This window comes from Battus philenor, unplaced genomic scaffold (genome assembly GCF_028537555.1).
Source record: "Battus philenor isolate CCGP_79_NKW_IND1 unplaced genomic scaffold, ilBatPhil1.0.hap1 SCAF_10, whole genome shotgun sequence".
NCBI classification, from domain to species: domain Eukaryota; kingdom Metazoa; phylum Arthropoda; class Insecta; order Lepidoptera; family Papilionidae; genus Battus; species Battus philenor.
The window spans coordinates 14,441,510-14,465,282 of NW_027181662.1; the positions used below are offsets into that span (position 1 = coordinate 14,441,510).

A 23,773-nucleotide genomic window follows, 5' to 3' on the forward strand; every position below is an offset into this window, starting at 1 on the left:
AATGTCAAAACTGATAAAATTTTATGAAATAAATTTACATTCGTTTGAAAATAAACCAACTTATATGTTGTGGATTAGCGATTGGTGTCCAATCAACCTGTATATATATATATATATATATATATATATATATATATATATATATATATATATATATATACAAGAGCAGAGCATACTCTATATTTGTTTTTTATAGCTCCAACAGACATAATACATTCAGAGCAGTTATGAAAACACACTCGCCGATCGCGTCGTCGCTTGCGATATATTTTTTGTAATCATTGTGATTATTATTACGTGTAATATACGTTTGGAAACGTACTCACGTATCACGCGGAATTACGTGATGTTAACTGCTGACGTGTAAACCTTATTAATTTATGTAATGCCTTCTTTACCTTTTTTAAGAACAGTTGCTATATCTCTGGTTTATATACCTTTTAACACATATACGTCTCCTACTCGATAAGTAGGTTTTTGATTTGAAATATAATATACTAACTTAATAATTTATTGAAAAGTCCAATTTGATTAAAACCCGACTTAAAGTCTCGGTTCCAAACGGACTTATCTTAGAAACGACAACAAGAAACACTGACTTTTTTTTTGTATCATGTCTTTAGTACTATAATAGAGAAATTCACCCTTAAGCTCTATTATTACTAAAAATATTCATTCTGTAATATTAACAAGTTTTCTTAATGATCTTATGAAATTAATAAAAGAAATAGATTTGGTATTCCTAGCAATTTTCAAAGTTCACAATGTTGAATTATCAATTTTCGAGAAACGTGCACGAGTAAAGTCTCGTAAGATATTTTAAACCATCCGTTTTTTAGTTCGAAATATAAAATCGAATGTATATATATATATTAGTCTATATTTAATATCTTACAGCAACACAGATCACTCGTCATTCCAACCAATAGACGTTCACTGCAAGGCATATGCGTTCCTCGAAGATATCTATAGGCGATATACCATAATCGCCACGGTTGGTAGGCGGGTTCGTGATCACAGTGTGGTATTATGGTACGCTGAAGACGCAGCTGTCCAACCTCTGGAAATTTATTTTCGAGCAGTGACAATCCTAAACTATCAATGCACAGTGTGATTCTTAATCTATTATGGTAGAAGCATTTGGCTTCTACCTCGCCTGATGTTAAGCGATCTACAATGCTACATGCTGACCTAGAAGGAACCTATTTACTCTTATCTTGAAGACTGCTAAGTTATGATAACTTTTGATAGGTTGTTACACTCCTTGGCAGTTGGCACTATATAACAAAAGTATTAGCAAAACGCATATTGCGGGTGGAAGGAATTTTAAACGTGTTCGGATGTCGTGAATCCGTGCGTCTTGTTGTACGTTAGAAGGAAGGAGATAGGTGAATTATTTAGTGTAATTCCACTGCACACCCTTCAAAATACAGTATGTAGAAAACCAATGAACTGGTAACATTTCGCTGATGCTCCAATCATTGAATCTTAAACCTCACAAAAGCAAGCAGTCAGTCCCTTGGTTCATCTCTGTATGAAGACCAAAGCAGTCAGAGTTATTTAGGATTATATCAGGATTCCCAGGGGAATCGAACTCGCTACCTATTAATGCAAGTATCAGTTCTCTATCGCTAGTCCTTCTCTGCTCATTCTAGCATGATTATTCACTACATATAAAACGTTTGGATATAATAAAGCCGTAGGGCAATCGGAACGGCGTGTAGTTGACAATAACAATGTCTTGTAGGTACATTATTGTAAGCGTTCAACATCTAAATATTTGACGTTTTATCTGTCCACTATACGACTGTGCTATTTCACACGTCTACCATACGACAAGTCGGTTTTTGATTTGAAATATAATATACTAACTTAATTATTTATATATATTTTAATTCATCTAAGATCCTTTACAATGACCACTTGGAAAGCCCAATTTGACTAAAACCTAACTTAAAGCCTCGGTTCCAAACGAACTTATCTGAGATGCGACAACAACAAACTCTGACTGTTTTTTTTTTGTATAATGTCTTTAGTACTATAATAGAGAAATTCACCCTTAAGCTCTATTACTACTAAAATCATTCATTCTGTAATACAACAAATGTTTTAATGATCTTTTGAAATTAATAAAAGAAATAGATTTGGTATTCTTAGCAGTTTTCAAAGCTCACAATGTTGAATTACCAATTTTCAAGAGATGTGCACAATTAAAGTTTCATAAGTTATTTTAAACCATCCGTTTTTTAGTTCGAAATATAAAATTAAATGTATATATGTTATTAAATATATCTTATTAATAAGTTTAATTTGATCGAAATGTGTGAAACTTGGTATATTGAGTCATTTACATGGTACATACTATAATATACATGAAAATTATTTAAAAGAACAACAGTTTGATTTCTGGCTCTTTTTGACAGACCTGGGCATCGAACCGAAAGTAGCTACAATTCATAATATTTAAATAATCGTCGATTCAAAACTAAAATTTTTATTTTCTGAAATTCGTTCCCAAATTTTTCGTTCCATTTCGACTCTTTCATACGTAACAGGAAGGTTCTAGAAACTTCTATGCAAACTTAAAATATCAAACACCTAAAATAGGGCATATTGATAAATATTTTCACTTATATATTTAGTAAACTAACTCTATTTATAAAATTTGAGATTCCCCGGTTTTACTCTCTTGTGTTAATTTAAAATTTAATAATCTTTTTTATTCTGCCATCATATATATTTGAAACGAGCACTTATCTAACCTTCGCTGGTTATAGAAGTACATCAAGAAGTAAATAAAGATGTCTAGATAAAGCTGGTGGCATTTGGTACCAGAATTATAATGTTAACAGATATCTTCTCGTCAAGATGGACTAGTTCTATTATTTCAAACGTATGACGTCCACTTCTGGACCCAGGCCTCCCCGTAGATTGTCAACAGGCGGTGCTGCTCCGTTTGAAACGGTCTACATCCAGGGGCTTCTGACCACCTTAACAAAGTCTCTTGTCCTTGTGGGTGTAGATGATGTACGGTATATTTTCTGTATGATGTCATGATCCTTTATGTCTTAAATGTTCCTAATTTAAACGTTGTAACGTATATATATGTTTGGCAGGCTACGGTCGATTCAGCCGGAGTGTCCTGGGCGCCTGCGCGTGCGCATTCTTTACAACCGGCGTACAGAACTGTGTGATGTCGTACGTACTGCCAGCGGCAAAATGCGAGCTCAAACTTACCACTTACCAGGCGGGTCTCGTCAACATGGCTTTCATGAGTGGTAAGTATATTTTTACTATTTTTTTATTTAGCAAGTTTTGTTATACAGGATGATTGCTATCCAAAACCAATGTTTATTAACCATTGAAAATTCTGATTACTAAATATTAAAATTAATCATTGTTTACTATCTATCCCTAGCAGATTTTGTACAGTCGGAAAGCTAATTATCTGTCGTATTACAATAGATAAAGTATATTAATGTAACATATTTCAGAGTGATCAAATTATACAGGTCGATTGGAAATATATGTGAAAGATTTGTTGCGTTTTGCTGACAAATGAGTCATACATTTACAATGACATTTATATTTTCAAACTTTTATAACTATAGCCAATCATTTTGTATATTTGTAACTTGTGTTCTATGGTAATATAGCGCTTGATTGATGAGGGTGTACTAAAATATTTAGAATACCGTGGACATATACAATATTGGTTGAGTCAATAAGAGAAAGATAATTAACATGTTAAAAATTTTAAAGTTGCATTACTATGATTTACGAAAAACTATGTAGTTTCCGAAATGGCCAGGTTATAGTGGCAGTGTAGATCACGCAAAGTGGAGAACACGGGTCGGTGAGCGTAGCGCAAGACATCCATCTAATACAGAGTTCCCCAAACTTTTTTGTGTCGTAGACCCCTTGCCATGTTTTTCCGTGTTGGGTAGACCCCCTACTTACCTGATATTGATTTCCTGTAAATTTCTAACTATAGTGAAGTTTAGTGCTAAAAACTTAAAGTTGAAACACATGTTAATTTATACATTTATTAATTGAATTTAAATTAAAACTACACAAAATAAAATTTTGTATCTGTTATGTAAAATATACGTAACATTACATAAACACGAGACTGCGACTCTCAGGTTTTTACAAGTTCAAAATGTATTGCGACCACAAAGCGAATACCAACATCCTACAACTTACACAATTTTATAAACATATATAATAATTTTTTTACTTCATAGGCACTTTTATAAATAATGTAAATGTTTTGTTATTATAAGATGTGTTGGGACCCACTATCGTGGACCACCAATTTTTTTTTCGCTGACGTAGACCCCTTGCAGATAATCATGGACCCCTAGGGGTCGATTTAGACCACTTCGGGAATCACTGATCTAACAGGTGAATTGTCCACTTCTCAAACGGTTTTATTGGGAATATATAAGGGAGTCCTATGTCCAGTTGTGGATGACATACTACTAAAATAATGATGATAATAAAAACCCAAAAAGTTCAAAACCGTTTAAGTTACTCAGTAGTACCAGTTTTTTATGGCCTCTGGTTTTAAGGACCTTTTCATTCCGCTAACATTTTTTGGGTCAAGGACTTTGATTTCACTAAGTTGTTTTGTATAGTTTTATTTATTTTTCTTCTTTCGTCTATCACAATATCTGGCATTCTATATTTCTATCTTCTTTGCTTCACATTTTCTTTCATTCTTATTGCTTTTATTTACATACCTTCTATACATCGCCTTCTAGACTTCGTCACATTTTTATATACATTTGATTTAATATCCATCTTTACATTTTCTTTTACAATTTTAATTTTGGAATATGTCTTATTTGTATATCACAGCTGGTTTATATACCTGTTTATTTAATTTTTATTTAAGTTACCTAGTAAACGCGTTTCGTTGAAAAAAATAAAATTACCACTGACCAAGTTAACTACCAGATTTTTTTTTACAATTGCGTCGTTGATCTAGATAACACTAATGATAAACAACCTTTGGCAGAAGAAACAATCTTAATAAAGAAGAATTAGCTATTGTAGGAAGGGTTAAAAGTGATATATATGGAGAAACAAGATGTAGAGTATAATGAATATTCATTGTTTGTGCATCAAAATGAAACCATTATTGAAAGAGTAATATACAATAATAGTATATGTTTATTATATTCCATATGAAGGAAATATATACAGGTTGATTATAAATAGGTATAAATATATATGGGGGTGATAGTATTGCTCATTTGACGTCAGTTAAAATATAATATAGTTTATCTAAAAATTATGTTTCACAAATTATTAACAACGTAATAATAATAGGTAATAGCGTTTTTAAAATTCGAATCACTACAATTTTTTTTACATTCTTCTGTCTCTGCAGAATTTTTACTGCCAAAAAAAAGTTTAGTTTTTGATAATAGATTTCAAAGTGGTCAATTACACAGAATGATTGTAAATATATAAAAACTTTATAAGGGTGAATGTATAGTTCATTTGCTGGCAAAATGCTTGCAAAGTGATCACTATGTGTTCTAATTTTATTTTGTTTTTAAATGCAACAGGTCTGTAACTTCTGACTGAATAACTTTACTAATGAAAGAAGTAAAATTTGGTAGATATATAGTTAGCTCTTCTTTCTTATATACTACCTTCCTGTGTATGAAACCCAAGCGCTAATGTTGACATCACAGGCTTTGCCGGCTGAAGCTGATAACATGAAGTTACAGTTACGAATATTGGCCACCGGCTCTGAAGGCAGTTCCGTTGAAAAAGGCCAGCGAGAAAGTCAACAGTTGCTTACAAATATAATTTTATGAAGAATCCGCGACAATAATTAGCTTCCTGTGTCAGCATTAACAACATTTAATTCCACGCATTAAAATCAGAATAGTATTATCTAATATATAAAATTCTCTTGTCACGGTGTTCGAACTTGAACTCCTCTGAAACGGCTCGACCGATTTTTACCAAATTTTATATGCGTATTCAGTAGGTCTGAGAATAGGCTACTATCTATTTTTCATACCCCTAAGTGATAAGGGTGGTCCACCCCTAAATTTTTTATTCTATTTTTTATACAAAATTTTTTGTTTTTATTTATGTATATATTTATGATACAGCATACAAATATACATACAACCCTAAATTTTCATCCCTCTACGATCAAACCCTTATTTTTTATTTGTTAATTAAAAACTTTATTTTTTTTGCAAAGCAACGTTTGCGGGATCAGCTAGTTTTTATATAATAATATAATTTTTAATAATATTTTTAATATTGGTTTTAAATCTCTCCAGTGGCAGATATGAAATTGACAGTGGAATTTTATTGTACATACGTAGACCTTGTGCCATAAATTTATTTAATTTTTGTAGTCGAAAACAAAGGGAATACAGCCTATATTTATTTCTTAAAAATAAGCTGTATGCTGAACTGAACTGGCTTTCATTCCTCTCTTTAAAGTATTTACATTTTTTCCTGTATCATTAATATCATCATCCTGTATATATGTTGACGTGATCACGATGTATTGAAGAGACCTAAGTAAATCTAGGCTAGAAGTTCTAGACGCTGCGCTTTCCCGTTACGTCGCCAAGCCAAGTTTTATTTCGTCTTACCATTCCTGGCAGATCGAGTTTCTATCTATGACTAAAGATGGCTTGACGATTGTGAATCAGATGACATAAATACTGTTGTGGTGAGGAATATTCTTGTTTTGTTTGTTAATGAAAATAAAAAGGTTTTTAGTGTAAGTTCCTTTCGAACAAGGGTAAATATATTTTTCATATTTACTATTTTTATCTAATGGATTTAGGCGTTATTTTGCGGAAGTCCATCCTAAGTAAGAAAAGGACCAATATATAGCTACTTTCGCCAATCACAAAGTCACAGACTCTGTGACACTAATCGGTGTAACATTACTCCTGAGGATGCCCCGTTGATAGGTGAAACACGTGTTGAGTGGTTTAAGGGTGGCGGTTGTGTGATTCGCATTGTTTGCCGCATACGCATTTATCAGCGGGCTGGCGGGCGGTGCACTATATTATACGACTACTACTGCATTGGCGGAAGTAGCTATATATTGGTTTTTTCTTACTTGCTATTTTTACTCCACATTCTCCTTCGTTATTTCACATCCTCTTTTGCTCCATCCTTTTACATACATATCTTCTTCCATGCTACGCCTTATTTACCTCATCTACATTCTCAGGTCACAGTTTTTATTGGCTATCATATTTTTTACATTATCACAGTTTTTGATTCATCTATTTAAATTCCTTATATTTTCAATACTTTTGTGAATTTTTAATTATGATATTTTAATATTTACATTCGTATTTTAACATACATTTCAATAAAAGCGCCTTATTGAGTTTCTTTTGTTTAATTTATTTTGCCTCTCTAGGCTTTGTATCTTACTCCATATTTCTTTGGAGTCGTAACTGACTTTTTATTCTGTTTTTATTTAATTTATCATGGTCTTGAGTCTTGTTACTATTTGATGTAGACTGCACCACTTTTCTGATGAATGGTTTAAGCATGAGAGTCACTTTTTTATTCTCATCATTTATTATTTTAAGTCATTTACGGTGATAGCTGATGTCTTTGTCCCGTCAGGCCATAGACGTCCAATATAAGGTGTAGACTTTTACTATACATTGCCAGGAAGACCTGTCCTGCGCTGCTCGTATCTAGCGACTTCCTGAGATCTTTAATATGTCATTGGTCCACCTACCAGCAGGCATGTTGGCAATCGCAGTGTGGTATTATGGTACGCAGAGGACACTGCATCCCATCCTCTGGAAACTCGTTGTCAGCAATTACAATTCTATATAATTAATGAAAAAATTTTAATTTTGTTAATCGATAGTCAACTTATTATTATTTATCTTTTTTATTTTTAATGGAATCAAACGTTTTTTTCCGGAAGTCCATCCTAAGTAAGAAAAAGACCAATATTTAACCACTTCCGCACATGCAGTGGTAGTTGTGCAACAAAGTGCATCGCCCGCCAGCACGCTGATAAATGCGCAGAGCTCTGCGTTTGGCACTAATCGGTGTAACATAACTCCTAAAGATGCCGTGGAGGGGTGAAAAACGTGTTGAGTGATTTAACGGTGGTAGTTGTGTAATTTGCATCATTTGCCGTATGCGCATTTATCAGCGGGCTGGCGGGCGGTGCATTTTGTTGCACGACTACCACTGCATATGCGGAAGTGGCTAAATATTGGTCCTTTTCTTAATTATTTTATTTTAAACTCTACTCTGCTTCGCAAGGTGTTATAGTTGTAGAGAAGAATCAGGAAGAAACTACACAACAATACATCCTTTAACAGAATTTAACAATACAGATTTATACGTGTACATTTTATCAGATGTCATCATTGCCAAGGATTCTTGTCATTTAAATATTCGTTTATTGAATAATAAGCGTTTTCAGTCAATTTACTTTTACATGCGTTTTTAATGTTTGTTAATGATAGTCCAAGATTGTTTCGCGAAGTTTTATTTAAAAATCTGTTTCTGACCTTTTGCAGTCGAAACTTTGGTACAGTCTTTCAGGGTGCCTTGTAAATACATTATGGACGAACCGTATTCTTTTTATTTATTATTATTATTGTAAACGTACAAAATATTATCATAAATATATTGTGAAGCCACTGTATGTATATTGACTTCTTTAAATCACTCAAGGAGTTTCGCGGACTCGGCCTAATGCCTTAAATAGCTGGTCATCATACGTGACACGATAGTAACCAGGAGTGAGAGGTTTCATTTCAGTGTCGTAATCTTTACTGGTAACACATTGGATGCATACGTAAGATACTGAATGATATTGGTTTACAATACTATGTCTAGACTTGTCCTGCAGATTATTTTATATTAATAAGACAAATATAGCTTTCTTTATGTCTGCGAAGCATTGACTCAATATTGTAAAAAAAATGATTGAAACATGAGGCAGAAAAGGCCTCAACCGCACTACTAGGAATTTCAGCTTGAGGCTGATTCGACCTCCGCAGCGCACCAGCTGAAAGTTCTTCAAAATTGGACCCGCAGTGAACGTGTTAAAATGTTAGAAATTTTGCCGACTATGTAGTTTACGCCATACGTGTTTCATAACATTTTATAATGAAAATACATAAAATTGGGTATTCCCTTTGACTTATTTTGAGGTGAAGCGGTAATATTGGACAGTCCCTATCTTAGATTATACCCGGTAAATGTGCTAACACAACCAAGTTTGTGTTTATATCAGAATTTGTACAGATCGCGATAATAGAACTTGTTACCATTTATGTAAAAACCGTTTTACGATGTAACTCTGGCGCCGAAACAGTAATGAGGTGTTAATATATAAAACTATTCACATATCAATAATTTCTGCGTAATATATCGTATTATTTTAAAAAAATATTAAAGTTCCTATATTTAGTTTACCAATTGACATTATATTTAGTGTTTGATATGTATGATGCAATTTCTTTGTCGTCGTTTCGTTGCCCACTGCAAGGGTATACTTATAGGGTTCACGATCTGTATTGTTGGTTACTACGGCTACAGTACTCTTATAATATGTAATATACCCTGACAATATGTTCACCTTCTTCGATTAATCAAAGCTATCATCTTCCTCTTAAACAAGGCTCGCTTTAAATTGAAGAATGTCATTAGAGACCTCAATTTCGTTCTAATTTCTATCGATTAGACTCCTCTCCTCTTTACTTGACATACTTAAGCTTTCGCCCTACCGAAAGTGAAAAATAATATGTGTATTAAAAAAAAGGTTTTATATTACCTTTCTTAAAACGTAATGTAAGAAAAGGACCAATATTTAGCCACTTCCGCACATGCAGTGGTAGTCATGCAACAAAGTGCACCGCCCGCCAGCCCGCTGATGTATGCGGCAAACAATGTGAATCACACAACTGCCACCGCCAAATCACTCTTCGGTTTGACTTTTGAGTAGTGGCTAAATATTCGTCCTTTTCTTACTTAGGATGGACTTCCGCAAGGTAACGCCTGATTCCATTAAATATTCAAGATCAGCATGCCTAGCTGAACAAGCGCGTTTGTGCATCAAATTAACTATAACATAATTAAAATTGTATATTTTTATACCATGACAATTTAATGGCATAACTTCATTCTGCAACAAAGAAATGTTTCCTCTTATTCCGATCATTAAGACGCCCATAAACGCCCACTGCAAGGTATAGGTCTCCCTTAAAGATATCTACGGGGGAACATACCATAATTACCTCGCTTGGCAGGCGGGTGTGTGATCGCAGTGTTGTTTTATGATATGCAGAGCATAATGCTGCCCATCCTTTGAAAACTACGTGAGCAGTAGCAATCTTATATAATTAATGCACAAAGATTGAATTATAAATAACATTGGATCCCGGAATTCGAACCTGTGTACTATAATCGAAAGTCAGTTCTCTACCACTGCTCCAATCCACTTATTAGTTATAATTATTTTAAATTGGAATAAATACATTTAAAAAACTTCTAAGTTAAACGGTTTTTTGATACCCATATTGTGGTGGTTGTGGAAAAATATGTACCTAGTCCGCCATATTGGAACGGCGTCCATCTTGAATTTTAAATTTTGACATTATCATCGTATTTTACTAGTGTAGCCCTTTCATTTGATACACATATTGAGGGGGTTAAGGAAAAATATGTAATCCGCCATTTTGTATCGGCGGCCATCTTAGATTTATAATGTTATTGATTTTATTATATTGTTTTGTCATCTAAATTAAATGTGTGTACCAAATTTCAGATCAATTTGACAACGGGAAGGTGCTTAAATTTGAATTTCTAATTTTGACCCATATAAATAAACAAATTCCGTACAGGTGGAACTAAATAAAACCGTTTAAAAAATAACAGAAATGATTTAAATAGGGAGATACAGTTTTTTACAAGATGTCGTTTTAGATAAAGTAATTACGTTTTTTTATCCGATCAGGGATAATACAATATAAAATCAATATAAAACATAGAATATACCATTAGATGACTATATATTGCAAATCATTGTCACACCTCCAAAGAGGTATGTGCGTATCAAACTCCTTTTATGTATGTTTTAGCGACTTCATTTTTAAAAAGTCGCAAATTTAAAATTAGAACGTTCTTAATTCCAAATATACAATATTTGTTACATAAGTAATGATTCTGCGTTTTAATACGCAATATGTTTCTTTACCGGAAAAATATTAGAATGATTTGCGTCTTACCGACTTCAATACAATGATGTAAGTGTATGCGATAATTAAAACAAAATTGTAATTGAAATAAAAATGTATTTTATTGAATTATTTATTTTTCATATTTAACATCATTCAATAGGAAGAGTTTTATATACCGTAAGCTTATTATATGAAGATCGGACGATGATGACGAAGGTGATCATCTTAACTAAATATGACGTATTGGCATCCAACACTTCAGTTTTGTGACTGTGGTTGCTGTAGTACCCATAATGAAGGGAAAATGAAAATCAAAAGAACTCGCGATATCCGTGAAAAATAGTTTTATTTCATTTATTAATATTCGTAGAGTATGAAAACTGACAATGTAATTTTATAAAATTTAGGACACAACATTTTTTTAACTTTCTGCTAAAATGATTTCAGCAAAGATCGTTTCCTGGGTTTCGAACCTCAATATATATATATATATATATATGTATATATATGTATATATATCCTTAATAAGGCTTCAATTATCCACTCTAGAACTTGTTTCTGCGAGTGAGTACTCGCTCTCTTGGTGTTAGTAACATTTAGGTGATGGATTTGAGAAAGTCCATTGTCGGAGTTAGGTAAAGATGCCAAGAATTAAAGTGCTTAAGGTTCCGATGAACATTTACTTAGAAAAAAAAGAGTAGATCTTTTCTTCACTTCACGCTTTTTCTTCACGCTGTCGCTGATGTGACTACGGATGTGTGACAACTTTTCCTAGGTCCAACCACATAGCGATGATGGAACATCGTGGTAGATTAAATCGGTGTTATTGCAACTTGGCTTGTATGTGCGTATAAAACTACTTTTTGGTAAGTTTCAGCGATGGTAATTTTTTAAAATCACAAATTTAAAATAAGAACGTGATTTTAACCAAATATCTAACATACGTTATATATGTTAAGCAATGATTCTGTGTTCTACCCCGCAGTAAGTCTTTTTGTTCCTTTTTCAATGTACTTTGTGTGTATTTAATGATTCAAAAATGAAATATAATTTCATATCAAAAAAAATTATGAATAAAAATACAATGACGAAAATATATAACGCAGCGGAAGGTATCTGAACCTATACAATGTTCGCACTACTTGAGCTGTTCGCTGTACTATCTAATGTTTAGTTTTGAGACGACGGAAGGATATTATCAAATTATCCGCTTTCTTCTATCCACTCTATTGATGACTCAAAATGAATTGGATATTCATAGTTTTTAAATAGGTCAAGAAACGTTTAGTAAAATTTAATGAAAATTTTTAATTTACAAACAAATTCCGCTATCCTGGGCCGTGTTTAGGACCTCGCAGCTATTTTAAGTTAATTATAAGTCAATTTTAAGTTAATTGTTAGTTAATTTTAAGTTAATATAATTGAATATTTATTTAATAAACATTTTATGTCGTTAGTAGAGGTCAATGTGATCCCTTATGTTATCAAATAGGCATTTCTTTCATTCTTAGCTTACACAAGAGATGCATTGTAAGTGGTCCAAGTCAAGTGGTGAGCTTTGACGCAGGTCACTGCCTTGTAGAAGGCTTCTATCAGCTGAAAAGAAGTTATGAATACTTTCGTCATTGTTCATTAAATGTGTCTAGATATATTTATAACACATAGATAAGGTCGCGGAAAGTCATTGGACGCAGGTAGAGTAAGGCTGGTCATCGTGGCGAGTTTTGGCGCAGGTCACTGCCTTGCAGTAAGCCTCTTTCAGCTGAAAAGAAATTATGAATACTTTCGTCATTGTTCATTAAATGCGTCTAGAAATATCTATAACACATAGATAAGGTCGCGGGAAGTCATTGGACGCAGGTAGAGTAAGGCTGGTCATCGTGGCGAGCCTTGGCGCAGGTCACTGCCTTGCAGTAGGCCTCTATCAGCTGAAAAGATGTTATGAATACTTTCGTCCTTGTTCATTAAATGCGTCTAGAAATATCTATAACACATAGATAAGGTCGCGGAAAGTCATTGGATGCAGGTAGAGTAAGGCTGGTCATCGTGGCGAGCCTTGGCGCAGGTCACTGCCTTGCAGTAAGCCTCTTTCAGCTGAAAAGAAGTTATGAATACTTTCGTCCTTGTTCATTAAATGTGTCTAGATATATCTATTACACATAGATAAGGTCGCGGGAAGACATTGGATGCAGGTAGAGTAAAGCTGGTCATTGTGGCCATCTTTGTGGGAGGTCTTTTCCTTTTAGTGGACGTAAATTATTTGAATTGAGGAAGTTATAAATGCTTTCCTCTTCCTTCATAAAATTTGTATCTAGATATATCTATTAATCTCCTATTTAAGAGAGATTATATTAAAACTACATAATCTTTCTTCTTTCTCAGGTGGAGTGGCGAGTGCGTTCTTCTGGGGAATCGTGGCGGATGTGTTTGGTAGACGAAACATCCTCAGCATGACACTACTAGTGGACTCCGCCATACTCCTGGCTCAGAGCACCGTCTCCGACTACCGGATACTCCTGGCCGCAAGGACTATTAACGGATTCCTGATAGGTAAGACGACTGTGTGTTTTTTCTACGATCTTACATACTTCAACTAATTTTGCTGGAACTATGTAAATATTGTAACATACATCCTTAATATTTAATGGAATTAGGCGTTACCTTGCGGAAGTCCATCCTAAGTAAGAAGAGGACCAATATTTAGCCACTTCCGCACATGCAGCGGCAGTCGTACAACAAAGTGCCACCGCTCGCCAGCTCGCTGATAAATGCGTATGCGGCAAACAATGCGAATTACACAACTGCCACCGTTAAATCACTCTCACAGACCCTGTGTTTGGCACTCATCGGTGTAACATAACTTCTGAAGATGCTCCGTGGAGGGGTAAAACACGTGTTGAATGATTGAACTACTGCATGTGCGGAAGTGGCTAAATATTGGTCTTTTTCTCACATACATCCGTAAAACTAGTTCTTAAAAGAATTAAAATTCAAAAAAAGAATACGTACAGTAATTCATTCCGTCATTTATCTGAACAAATTTGCGAAAGCTGTTAAATTATGTTCAAAGTAATTATGCATAAAACACTTAAACATTTTCAACTATAAAGTCACTTTGGACATCGCTTTTGACTAAGAGGTTCTATTATTCTTTTTCTTCCTTATTTTTATTATTGACGGTCCACTCCTGCGCTATCTGCATCCAGACTTCTGCGATCCTAACTATATCGCCACCTAGAAGGAAGCCTATCCTCGGCGCTAGGTTTAAGGAAGTTCAACATGGTGGTATGGTATATATAACAATAAACCGCTAAAAGAGCGTTTTTGAAGCGTCTGGAATTGGAAATTTCAAATATTGAATATTCTACATCACTAGATATCTTTTATAAGCACTGGTAGCTCAGCGGTAGAGGATTGAAACCGTCGATCTTAAGTCACAGCTTCGATTCCCGGAATTACAATCTTATATAATTCATACGTTGTACATTAATTATATAAGATTGCGATTGGTCATAAACAAGTTTCTTATATACCCCACTACGATCGCTTACCATGCGTCATGGTAATGGTATATCTCTTCTTCTTCTCTTCTTACCTTTGGGGGAATCTTAAAAGCCTATAAGGCTTGGAATAGGCGTCTATAGACCGACACGACGATAACGCCTTCATCACTTATCTTAATAAATAATTAGTTATTTAGAATATAATTCAGGATGTATATCTAAATTTCAGGTGGACCATCTACTATCGTGTTCACTTATTTATCAGACCTGGTGGGTGTGAAGAGACGGCAGCTGTATCTAAACATCACCGGCATGAGCTTTGTAGCGGCGTGGCTTATACTACCTGGTAAATATTGTAAATATTATAGCATTTAGTGATGAGGTGATCAACGTATTCACAAAATGTTGGCTATGATTTTTAAGTGAACCAAGAACTGTGGGATCTACTGTGTTTATATAAATTACAATATGCTGTGGTCATCAATAAAACCAAAAAAAAAAAAACTAAATACGTTTTAATTAAAACTATACAAAACATTTTCAAAAAGAAAGTGGATTTTAAACTTTCATTTTAACAGAACGGGAGACTTTAATCAAACTATACACTCTCTCATCACAAACGATTTGACAGTTCATCAAATGGAAGTGGTGAAATTCCATTTATAAATAGTCACGTGTGCGATAGATACAAGATGGCCGCCGTGTAACAACACGATGTGTATGTTACTTTAAAATCAAATCGAGGACATGATTTCTATTAGTTCCATATATGTCAATTTGAATAACAATAATGTGAATAATTATTCTATTATAATATATTACTAGCTGTACAGAAAAAAGTGACTTCAACACCAAAAAAATGACAATTCGCAAGGCAGATCAAAGGAAGAATGGTACTTTCAAAGCTTGGCGAAGGATGACACGCATACCGTGGACTACCAGGAGAATCATAGGACTTATTCTCCGCCATCTTTGACCATATAGTCTCGATAAACTGATTGTCGTGGGAGAAGTAAAAGGAAAGAGGCGAAGAGAGTGATCCAGTCACTCCTTAGGCGGACTCTGTGCTGATGGTGACGGTCCTCACAATAAAGGAAGCACTCAAAAAATCAGGCTCTATGATCTGCTGTGACCTGTGGATGCATCTCGTCGGACCCACGACTAAAGCTTTCCAAGAAAGGCTCGACCTTCAACGATGAAGATTCGTACTGTCAAAACTGTTACGCAGACTAAATGAAAAAAAATTAAAACGTATTTTTATGAGATACTTTTTAATTTATTTAATGTCTTAATAAAAAATATCAATGATTACTTATAAAATAAGTTTTCTTGAAATATTTTAGTAATAATCCTAATTATAATATTTTTACAGTAAATCTTTTTACTATACGATTTTTTTTACTCTGTGGTTCGTACAGGAAATGAAAAGTGTACTATATTTTTAAAACTTTTTTTCCCCATAAGAAAGTTCCGCAAACTTCAATAAAGATTTAAAAAAAATTGTCGATTCTGTCGAGTCATTCTCACGCTTTGCGCTTTCAATTTGCCGATTGATTGTCATTTATTTTTAAATACATACTTTATTGTAGATACATAGTACTAGAACACGCTTCTATTAGAATAGAATACAGATAATAAGTAATGAGGATAGCATAAAAAAGTGCGACACACTTTTAGAAGTCAAATAATAATTTCAAACATACATTAACAGTATATTGTAGGTGTGTAGGTTGTAAGTAACAGACAGACAAAGCTAGATTACTGTGTAAAGAGGCCAGTAAAAGTGATCTAGTGTTCAAATGTTTGCTTGATCTTAAACCCATAACAAGCGACACGGTCAATGCCAATGCAAGGTGCAAGTCATTTGCTTGAGTCATAATTACGTTGATTTTAAACTCGGTCAGTGATTGCAGGGGTTCATGACCTGCTTGCGAGTCGAAATTTACCGCTCAACACTTTCATAGTTTTGTGTTTATAATTATACTTGTTGCACATTTCATATCAATTAATGTATAGAACATTATAGCCATAAATCAATGATCTCAAAAAAATATACAGATAATAATATATTCTTTTTAATCTGTTAGAGACTGTACTGCCACAAGTTACTGGCCAGTCGCATTACAAATATAAAAAATAAATTAATGTGACATATTTCAGAGTGACCACTTTATACAGGTTGATTCAAAATAGATGTAAACACCTCTAACCAATGAACCTGTATATAACAGTATATATTTTACAAAGCGGTAAATTCAGGATTAACTTGTTTTGGGTTGACTTTTAAAACCTAAACATACTGTAGTTTATAAGCATAATTATGAAAACTGTAGTGCCAACAAATATATGAATTTTATACCGCAATTAAAACAACATGGTGTTCAAATAATCGAAGATACTCTAGATTTCTTTTTTTCTGAGAGTGTATCTCCTTTAATAAATTCAATTATAAGTTTACCTGTAACTTTAATTGCAATATGTTTTTTTTTAAGAGTCTTTATTATATTTTCTATATTAATTAAAATATTCCTTTTATTTTCAGCGATCGCTTGGTTAGTGATACCATTCAAAATAGAAAATTATTCAACACTGCTACCAATTCAATCGTGGAGGCTGTATCTGGCGCTTGGAAGCATCCCGGGTTTTCTGTCCGGTATATGGGTGCTATTCCTACCCGAGAGTCCAAGGCTTCTTTGCGATACGAACAGAAGTGATAAGGCTTTAAAGCTGTTGGCTAAAATTTACAAGAGCAATACAGGCATCACCGGAGAATTTAAGGTGAGTAAACATGATGAGTAGACCAAGGGTAAAGGCTCCCCCCTCAAATTGGAGGTTGTCAAGGTCACTGGAAGTAGCTAGATGCGAGCACCGTGGTCATCTTTGGGAAGGCCTATGCGTATGCTGATGATATTTAACATAAATATATATATCAGCCCCGATAATATATATATATATATATATATATATATATATATATATATATATATATATATATATATATATTTAATATAAATATATATTTATATAAATATATATATATATATACATACATACAGAGATTGTTAAATTTTATTGAAAGATATATTGTTGTGGAGTTTCTTCCTGCTTCTTCTCCACAACTATAACGCCTTGCGAAGCGGAACAGTCAAAAATAAAATAGATTAAAAAAATAAAATAATAAGTGGACGATCAATAAGAGTTCTGTTAAAAGTTCCAACAGTATGAAACAATCTGCCGACTTCCTTATTTCCTGAAAAATTTTTTCCGGATCTCTTCAAGGTCAGAGTGAACAGGTATTGCTCAATCTGGTGGTGGGTCGTGGTGTTGAAGGTCAAAGGCGGACTAGTAACCTCTAAATATAGGTATATATATATAGGTAGTTGTTTCTTAACACCTGGAAACCCAACATTTAATTCCTATATAAGATCAATACTGTGATAAACGTGCACTTAACTGATTGAAGAATGTTAGACTAGAAAGATCTAGAAAAAGACGAAGCTTCTAAAAGACATCAAGTACATTAAACAGAATATGTTAAAAAAAACTTTAATTTTTACATCTTGGATGTGAATTTTAAATAACGTTTTAAAGAAACTTGTGAAAATTGTCACAAAAAATTTCTAATTTGTCCTAGGCTATTTAATAGAGATGTGCTTGGAGCAGCTAGTAAATTCTGTTTTGATTAATTGCGATAATAGGGAAGCTCAATTTAATTATCGTTTCAATATCGAAGTCCTCTACTTAAGACATCTATGGGCGGATTTATCAAATTCGCCAGGCTTGGCAGGAAGGTTGGCAATCGCAGTATGGTACTATTGTACGCAGAAGATGCCTTTGGATCTTACTTGTGGGCTGTAGTAACCCTATATAACTAATGCAAGAGTGTGAATTATATGAGTTTGTACGCAAGGAATCAAACCTGCGAATTAAGATTTTAAATCTCAATCCTCTACTGCAGGGCTACCACTACACAGTGATCAATATATATGATTCAAAGTAGAAAATAATATCAATAAATAAGTTAATAAATATGTCTTACTTATAAATATAAAAAATATATTGATGAATTTACTTAAAAGGAGGGGTGTCAGAGGAATTTGACCATTTTCAACAGATGTGTCTATGCACTTTATATAGAAAGCTATCTGTACATTTGGCTGGAAATGTAGAGTTCCTCCCGAATACAGATGATAATCCAATGGATTTTACCGCGTAGGAAACCGTCTTACTATTTCTTCATCTGAGAGTGGAAATATATGTTGTATGTATAATATATTTTTGTGGTTATGAAGTTTAAATACTGTTATAGATAAAGAAGCTGGTACCAGATAACATATTCGTTGCGAAGACTGTGAACGGAGAAGAGAACAGAACGAAGGCGTTGTTCATTGGAGTGCTGAAAGATCTGAGGATGTTCGTATCCAAGACATACGCGTGGAAGTCGACATTGATTCTCTTCGTTTTCTTCGCGAACATGGCAGCGTGAGTATTACTGTTTTTGCATTTTTTGCAGCTGATAAATGCCAACTGCAAGGAATAGTTCATCCCAAAAATCACTACAATGAGCGGTTCCGTCCTCACCTTATGCAGTTACTTCATGGGATCTTAATTATGTCGTCCACTTAATGGAAACTTACCCACGCCGGATTGAGAATTATCTTAAAACTTTCGTCTTTTTTCAGTGGTTTCGGCTTAAACCTCTGGATACCTGAACTGCTACTCAGAATGCAAGGCAAAGAGTGTGCCTACTCCCGAGCATCTTTACCAGAAACTGCAAAACTCTTCAACGCCAGTAACATCGCGTGGAAGGATCTGAAAGTAGTTGACACGTTCAGACAGGACATGGAGAGGTTTAATGGAACTCTTTTTAACAGTAATGATGGAAGAAGTGACGGGAGATGTGATGAGAATATAGATAGTCGTGTAAGTATTTTACTTTTATTTATAATATATATAGGGTCCTAACTTCTTACTTTGCGGGTCCTAGGTCCCGGGAAAAGGTGCTCCGGAGTGTCGACCCTCGTAGCAGGATTAGGAAGGCGTATTTGAATAATATCTTATGAAAAGTGAATTAACTTTAGGTATATAACCTTATTAAAGCCTCCTTAAAATTAGGAATATAAAAAGCTAGAATATTTTTCCTTGTAAATTGTATTATATGAAAAATAATAAAATCTGTAGAAGTAAAATGTTTGACTATGGTTTTTTATGCTACATGCTTGATTTCGTTATATATGAAACATCGTATTCGTATATATGTACCTTTAAATATATACTGTTCAATCCGCTTGGTTTTGTTTGGTTACTTTCTTTGGAATATATTCTACGTCTTCTAATTCTTGATTCGAATTTGGAGCAATTTTTAATGAAACTCAAGTTTTCTGGTATTATTTTCTTGGATTCCACGAGAATATAATGAACATTTTTGATTTTACAGGTGTTCACTTCTGGATTAATAGTGGGAGCGTGCTGTGTACTTGGGAATGCAGCGTGTGCGGTGCTCAGCGGACGGGGCGGAGCTCGTGGAGTCCAGCGCGCTGGGGCTGCATGCGCGTTGGCATGCGCGTTAGCTTGCGCGTGCTTGGCAGCAAGTGCGTGCTCGTGTGGCACGTCCAGTAAAGTGGCAGTTGCAGCTGCTGCTGCACTTAACGCAGCGTCACTTAACGGCAATGTATTGCTGATTCGGCTGCTGTTACACGCACTTCCGGCTAAATTGAGGTGGGTAGAAGTGAGTGGGGGAATAAAATGGTAAAAGAGGGTAGAGTTTTGAAATGGTCAGAGGTTTTGAAAAATGAAATTCCGTTAAAAATTCCCTCCGTAGCTTTACGTAGCTCATGGTTTGTTATTTAATGGAATCAGGCGTTACCTCGCGGAAGTCCATCCTAAGTAAGAAAAGGACCAAAGTGGCGGTTGTGTGATTTACATTGTTTGCCGCGTGCGCATTTATCAGCGGGCTGGCGGGCGATGCACTTTATTGCACGATTACCACTGCATGTGCGGAAGTGGCTAAATATTGGTCCTTTTCTTACTTATGGTTTGTTAATTGTTCAGTATGTTGGGTCCTCCAGGTCTTATAGAATAAAACTTAGATTAAGTTAGTTTTAAACTTTTTTTTAATATAAATAAATAAATTTAAAATACTTGGTGTTCACTGGTTGAGTAAATTCTTAAAATCTATCTACGATAATTATTGACATACCAGAAAAATGTTCAAGCTAAGTTTTATATCATAGGAGCAAAAGTTTAAAAATATACATTCCTCTCTACCACCTATTCTTATACAATTTGGCGAAAAGTGTTCTTAGCTGATTTTTACTTAATAAAATAAATATTTTTATGAAATTTCAAGTCTTTAACCCATATGGTTTCTAAGATATTGTGATGAGTCAATTCGTAAGGTAAGAAGTTATTCATTTTAACACACAGCGGTCTCGGCGTCTGTTGGGGTGCGTGGTGGGGTCGAGCTGGTGGGGTTGTCTCCAACCTGGCCGTTGGAGTACTCCTGGATTACTCCTGCCCAGCGCCATTCGTGTCAGTGGCTGCTCTTCTTACCAGTAAGTATCATCCGCTCGTTTCTGAACGAATTTTTGTTCAAATACGAATTCAAAATAGTCAGGCAATGTTTTTATGATGTTTTAGAATTAGCTAGCATACACAATGTTCCTGATACCTTATGAAAAAGCGTATTTTTGGACTGATTTACAATTTAACTGTTATTTAGTGTATTCTGTATTGATTTTTGTTAATCTGTGACTTGTGCTTCTCGGAAAAAGATGGCATATCGAAAAACATTTAAATAAATCAAAAATATAACCTAGAAGACTGTAAATAATAAAGATTCGTTTAACCGTTTAATATGCTTTTAAAAAAAGGAGTAGTGTGTAAACACATCCTTATTTTTCTATTTCTTTACATCTCACTTGCATTCGATTAAAGAGCGCTACATTCTCTTTGTTTGATAAATAAAATAAAGTTATTTTAAACTAAGATAATCAGAATATTAAAATGACTCAACTCACAAAACTAACAATTCTTTTTACAGTTTCAATTGGTGCCATTATGATGATCAAACTAGACAACAACGCTGACAGCGTCGCTCCAGACAAAACAGAGCAAGAGATTGAGAAGAATATCGGTTTCGACAGATTCATCTCCACTCACATGTAGAAGAAGATTAGCAGTAGTTAGAAAACTATAAAGTGGAGTTAAAATAAAAATATGTGAACAATAAAAGAATGAACAGACGTGAATTGTGCTATGTAAGTGTTTAAGTGAACGTTTAAAATAAGATTTCATTTTACATTTATAAACAATATTCATATACGTGTTTTACACTGCAAGTTTTTACTAAGTGGCCATTTTCAAACAGATGGACTAAAGCGCCATGAGTATAGATATAGTTTCCCAATATAGAATGGAGCGTTAGGATTCTGGGTAGAACGGAAGACGCTGAAGGCAGGTCACTTCAACAGCTCCTATTGAAAATCTATGGGAAAGAGAAAATCTAAGTGAAATGATAAATGATAGAACATGAAAGTAAAAATAGAAACATTTTGAACTATTTAAACATTTCAGATTTTTTTACCGCTCTGTAATAAACTCCAGTAGACTCTAGTGAGCGACATACAGGGGCGGCATAACCTATAGTGCAGGGTGTGCAATGCACACGGGCGCTGCCGTCTCAGGGCGCTCCCTGAGACAGCTAAGAGCACCGTCTTGGAATCTATCGCGCTTCGCCGCTTAGTTTCGCAACAGAGATGTGGTACGGGCATAAAAACAATGAGTGTCATTCTGCCGTCATAAGAAGAAAGTCCGTCACTAATACCATACCTGTAAGCTATACCTACTTATAAAATAGCTTGTTGGAATATGAAAAAACTTTTTTGTTACGACGGCTAAGTTAATAGTTATAGTCGGGGGGGAGCATGCCTAGGGGGCGCCAGGGTTTCATTGCACACGGGCGCTACACGAGCTAAAGCCGCCCCTGACGACACAGCTTCCATTTGAGAATCTATAGTTATACATAATCAATAATATACAATGTCGCGCAGATTCAAAATATAATAAAATATACAAGATCGATTCATTAGAAATATACAATAAAGACTCGAAACTACATTGAGTATGTATGTGTGAATTGTGCCCAATAATTATTATTATTACCTATATTATATGCGCGTAAATTATTCTGCTAGTGTGTTATTTATAGCCGTGAAAATGTCTGGATATTTGATATTTAATTTTGCGGCTTTAATATTTAAGATTAAGAATTATTTGTAATATTGCTAGGAATGTGTTAATATTAAATATTCACATAATTAAATCCTATCATTTACAGTTAGTAATACTAAAAATAACTTAAACTGTATGTAATAAGCATGTTTATGTTCTGTTTAAATAAGTATTGATTGTAAAGATTTATTAACAATCATATATGTTAAAAAATCACAACTATTTATATATATGGTTATAGTACAAGAAGTCTATATATTTTGTAATAAGTGTACTTTTTTAATCATATATAAAGCCAATAAAAGGTCATAGATTACAAAAATCGTAAATTTAAATAAGCGCCATCTATTGACAATGTAATGTTCTAGCTCTGTAATTCAAGTCAGTTACGGCAATAAATTTAGATTATATTATTTTCGCACGTTGAAATCAAAATTCGAACGCAAAATCTAAAAGGAAATGATTTAACATTCACGCTCCGTATGGTTGGCTACTGTCGTCTCAATACTTTTAAGTTAAAATATTCTTGCGCGTTCGAATTTTATTTGTCTTAAATAAATTAAGATATTCTCAATAGATGGCACTGCTATAGCTTCCACGATCAATGTAAACAAAATGCTATTACATTTATTTTACACGATATTCGAAATGAATGACAGATAAAATATTATTTTAAATAGGTTTTATTGGTGAATTATAAATTATAATATAATAGAGCTACTATTGATGCAATACGCGATATATCTAAGATATAAAAACGCGTTGGGCGAAAAGCCTTTTATGATCTCTCAAACAACTTTTAGACATATCGTTTAG

At 34.0% G+C, this 23,773-nt stretch overlaps 1 protein-coding gene across 1 annotated transcript in view; it reads left to right on the top strand.

Moving 5' to 3' along the window:
• Positions 1-21,991, top strand: part of LOC137927240 (synaptic vesicle glycoprotein 2C-like) — a 40,104-nt gene extending 18,113 nt beyond the window's left edge. The window contains exons 4-12 of the mRNA XM_068771022.1: positions 3,117-3,278; positions 13,605-13,772; positions 14,955-15,071; positions 17,268-17,503; positions 19,035-19,207; positions 19,408-19,648; positions 20,163-20,443; positions 21,152-21,279; positions 21,768-21,991. Coding sequence (XP_068627123.1) covers positions 3,117-3,278; positions 13,605-13,772; positions 14,955-15,071; positions 17,268-17,503; positions 19,035-19,207; positions 19,408-19,648; positions 20,163-20,443; positions 21,152-21,279; positions 21,768-21,892 — 1,631 coding nt within the window. The 3' untranslated portion in view covers positions 21,893-21,991. The remainder of the gene's footprint in view (positions 1-3,116; positions 3,279-13,604; positions 13,773-14,954; positions 15,072-17,267; positions 17,504-19,034; positions 19,208-19,407; positions 19,649-20,162; positions 20,444-21,151; positions 21,280-21,767) is intronic.
• The last annotated feature ends 1,782 nt before the right edge of the window (positions 21,992-23,773 follow it).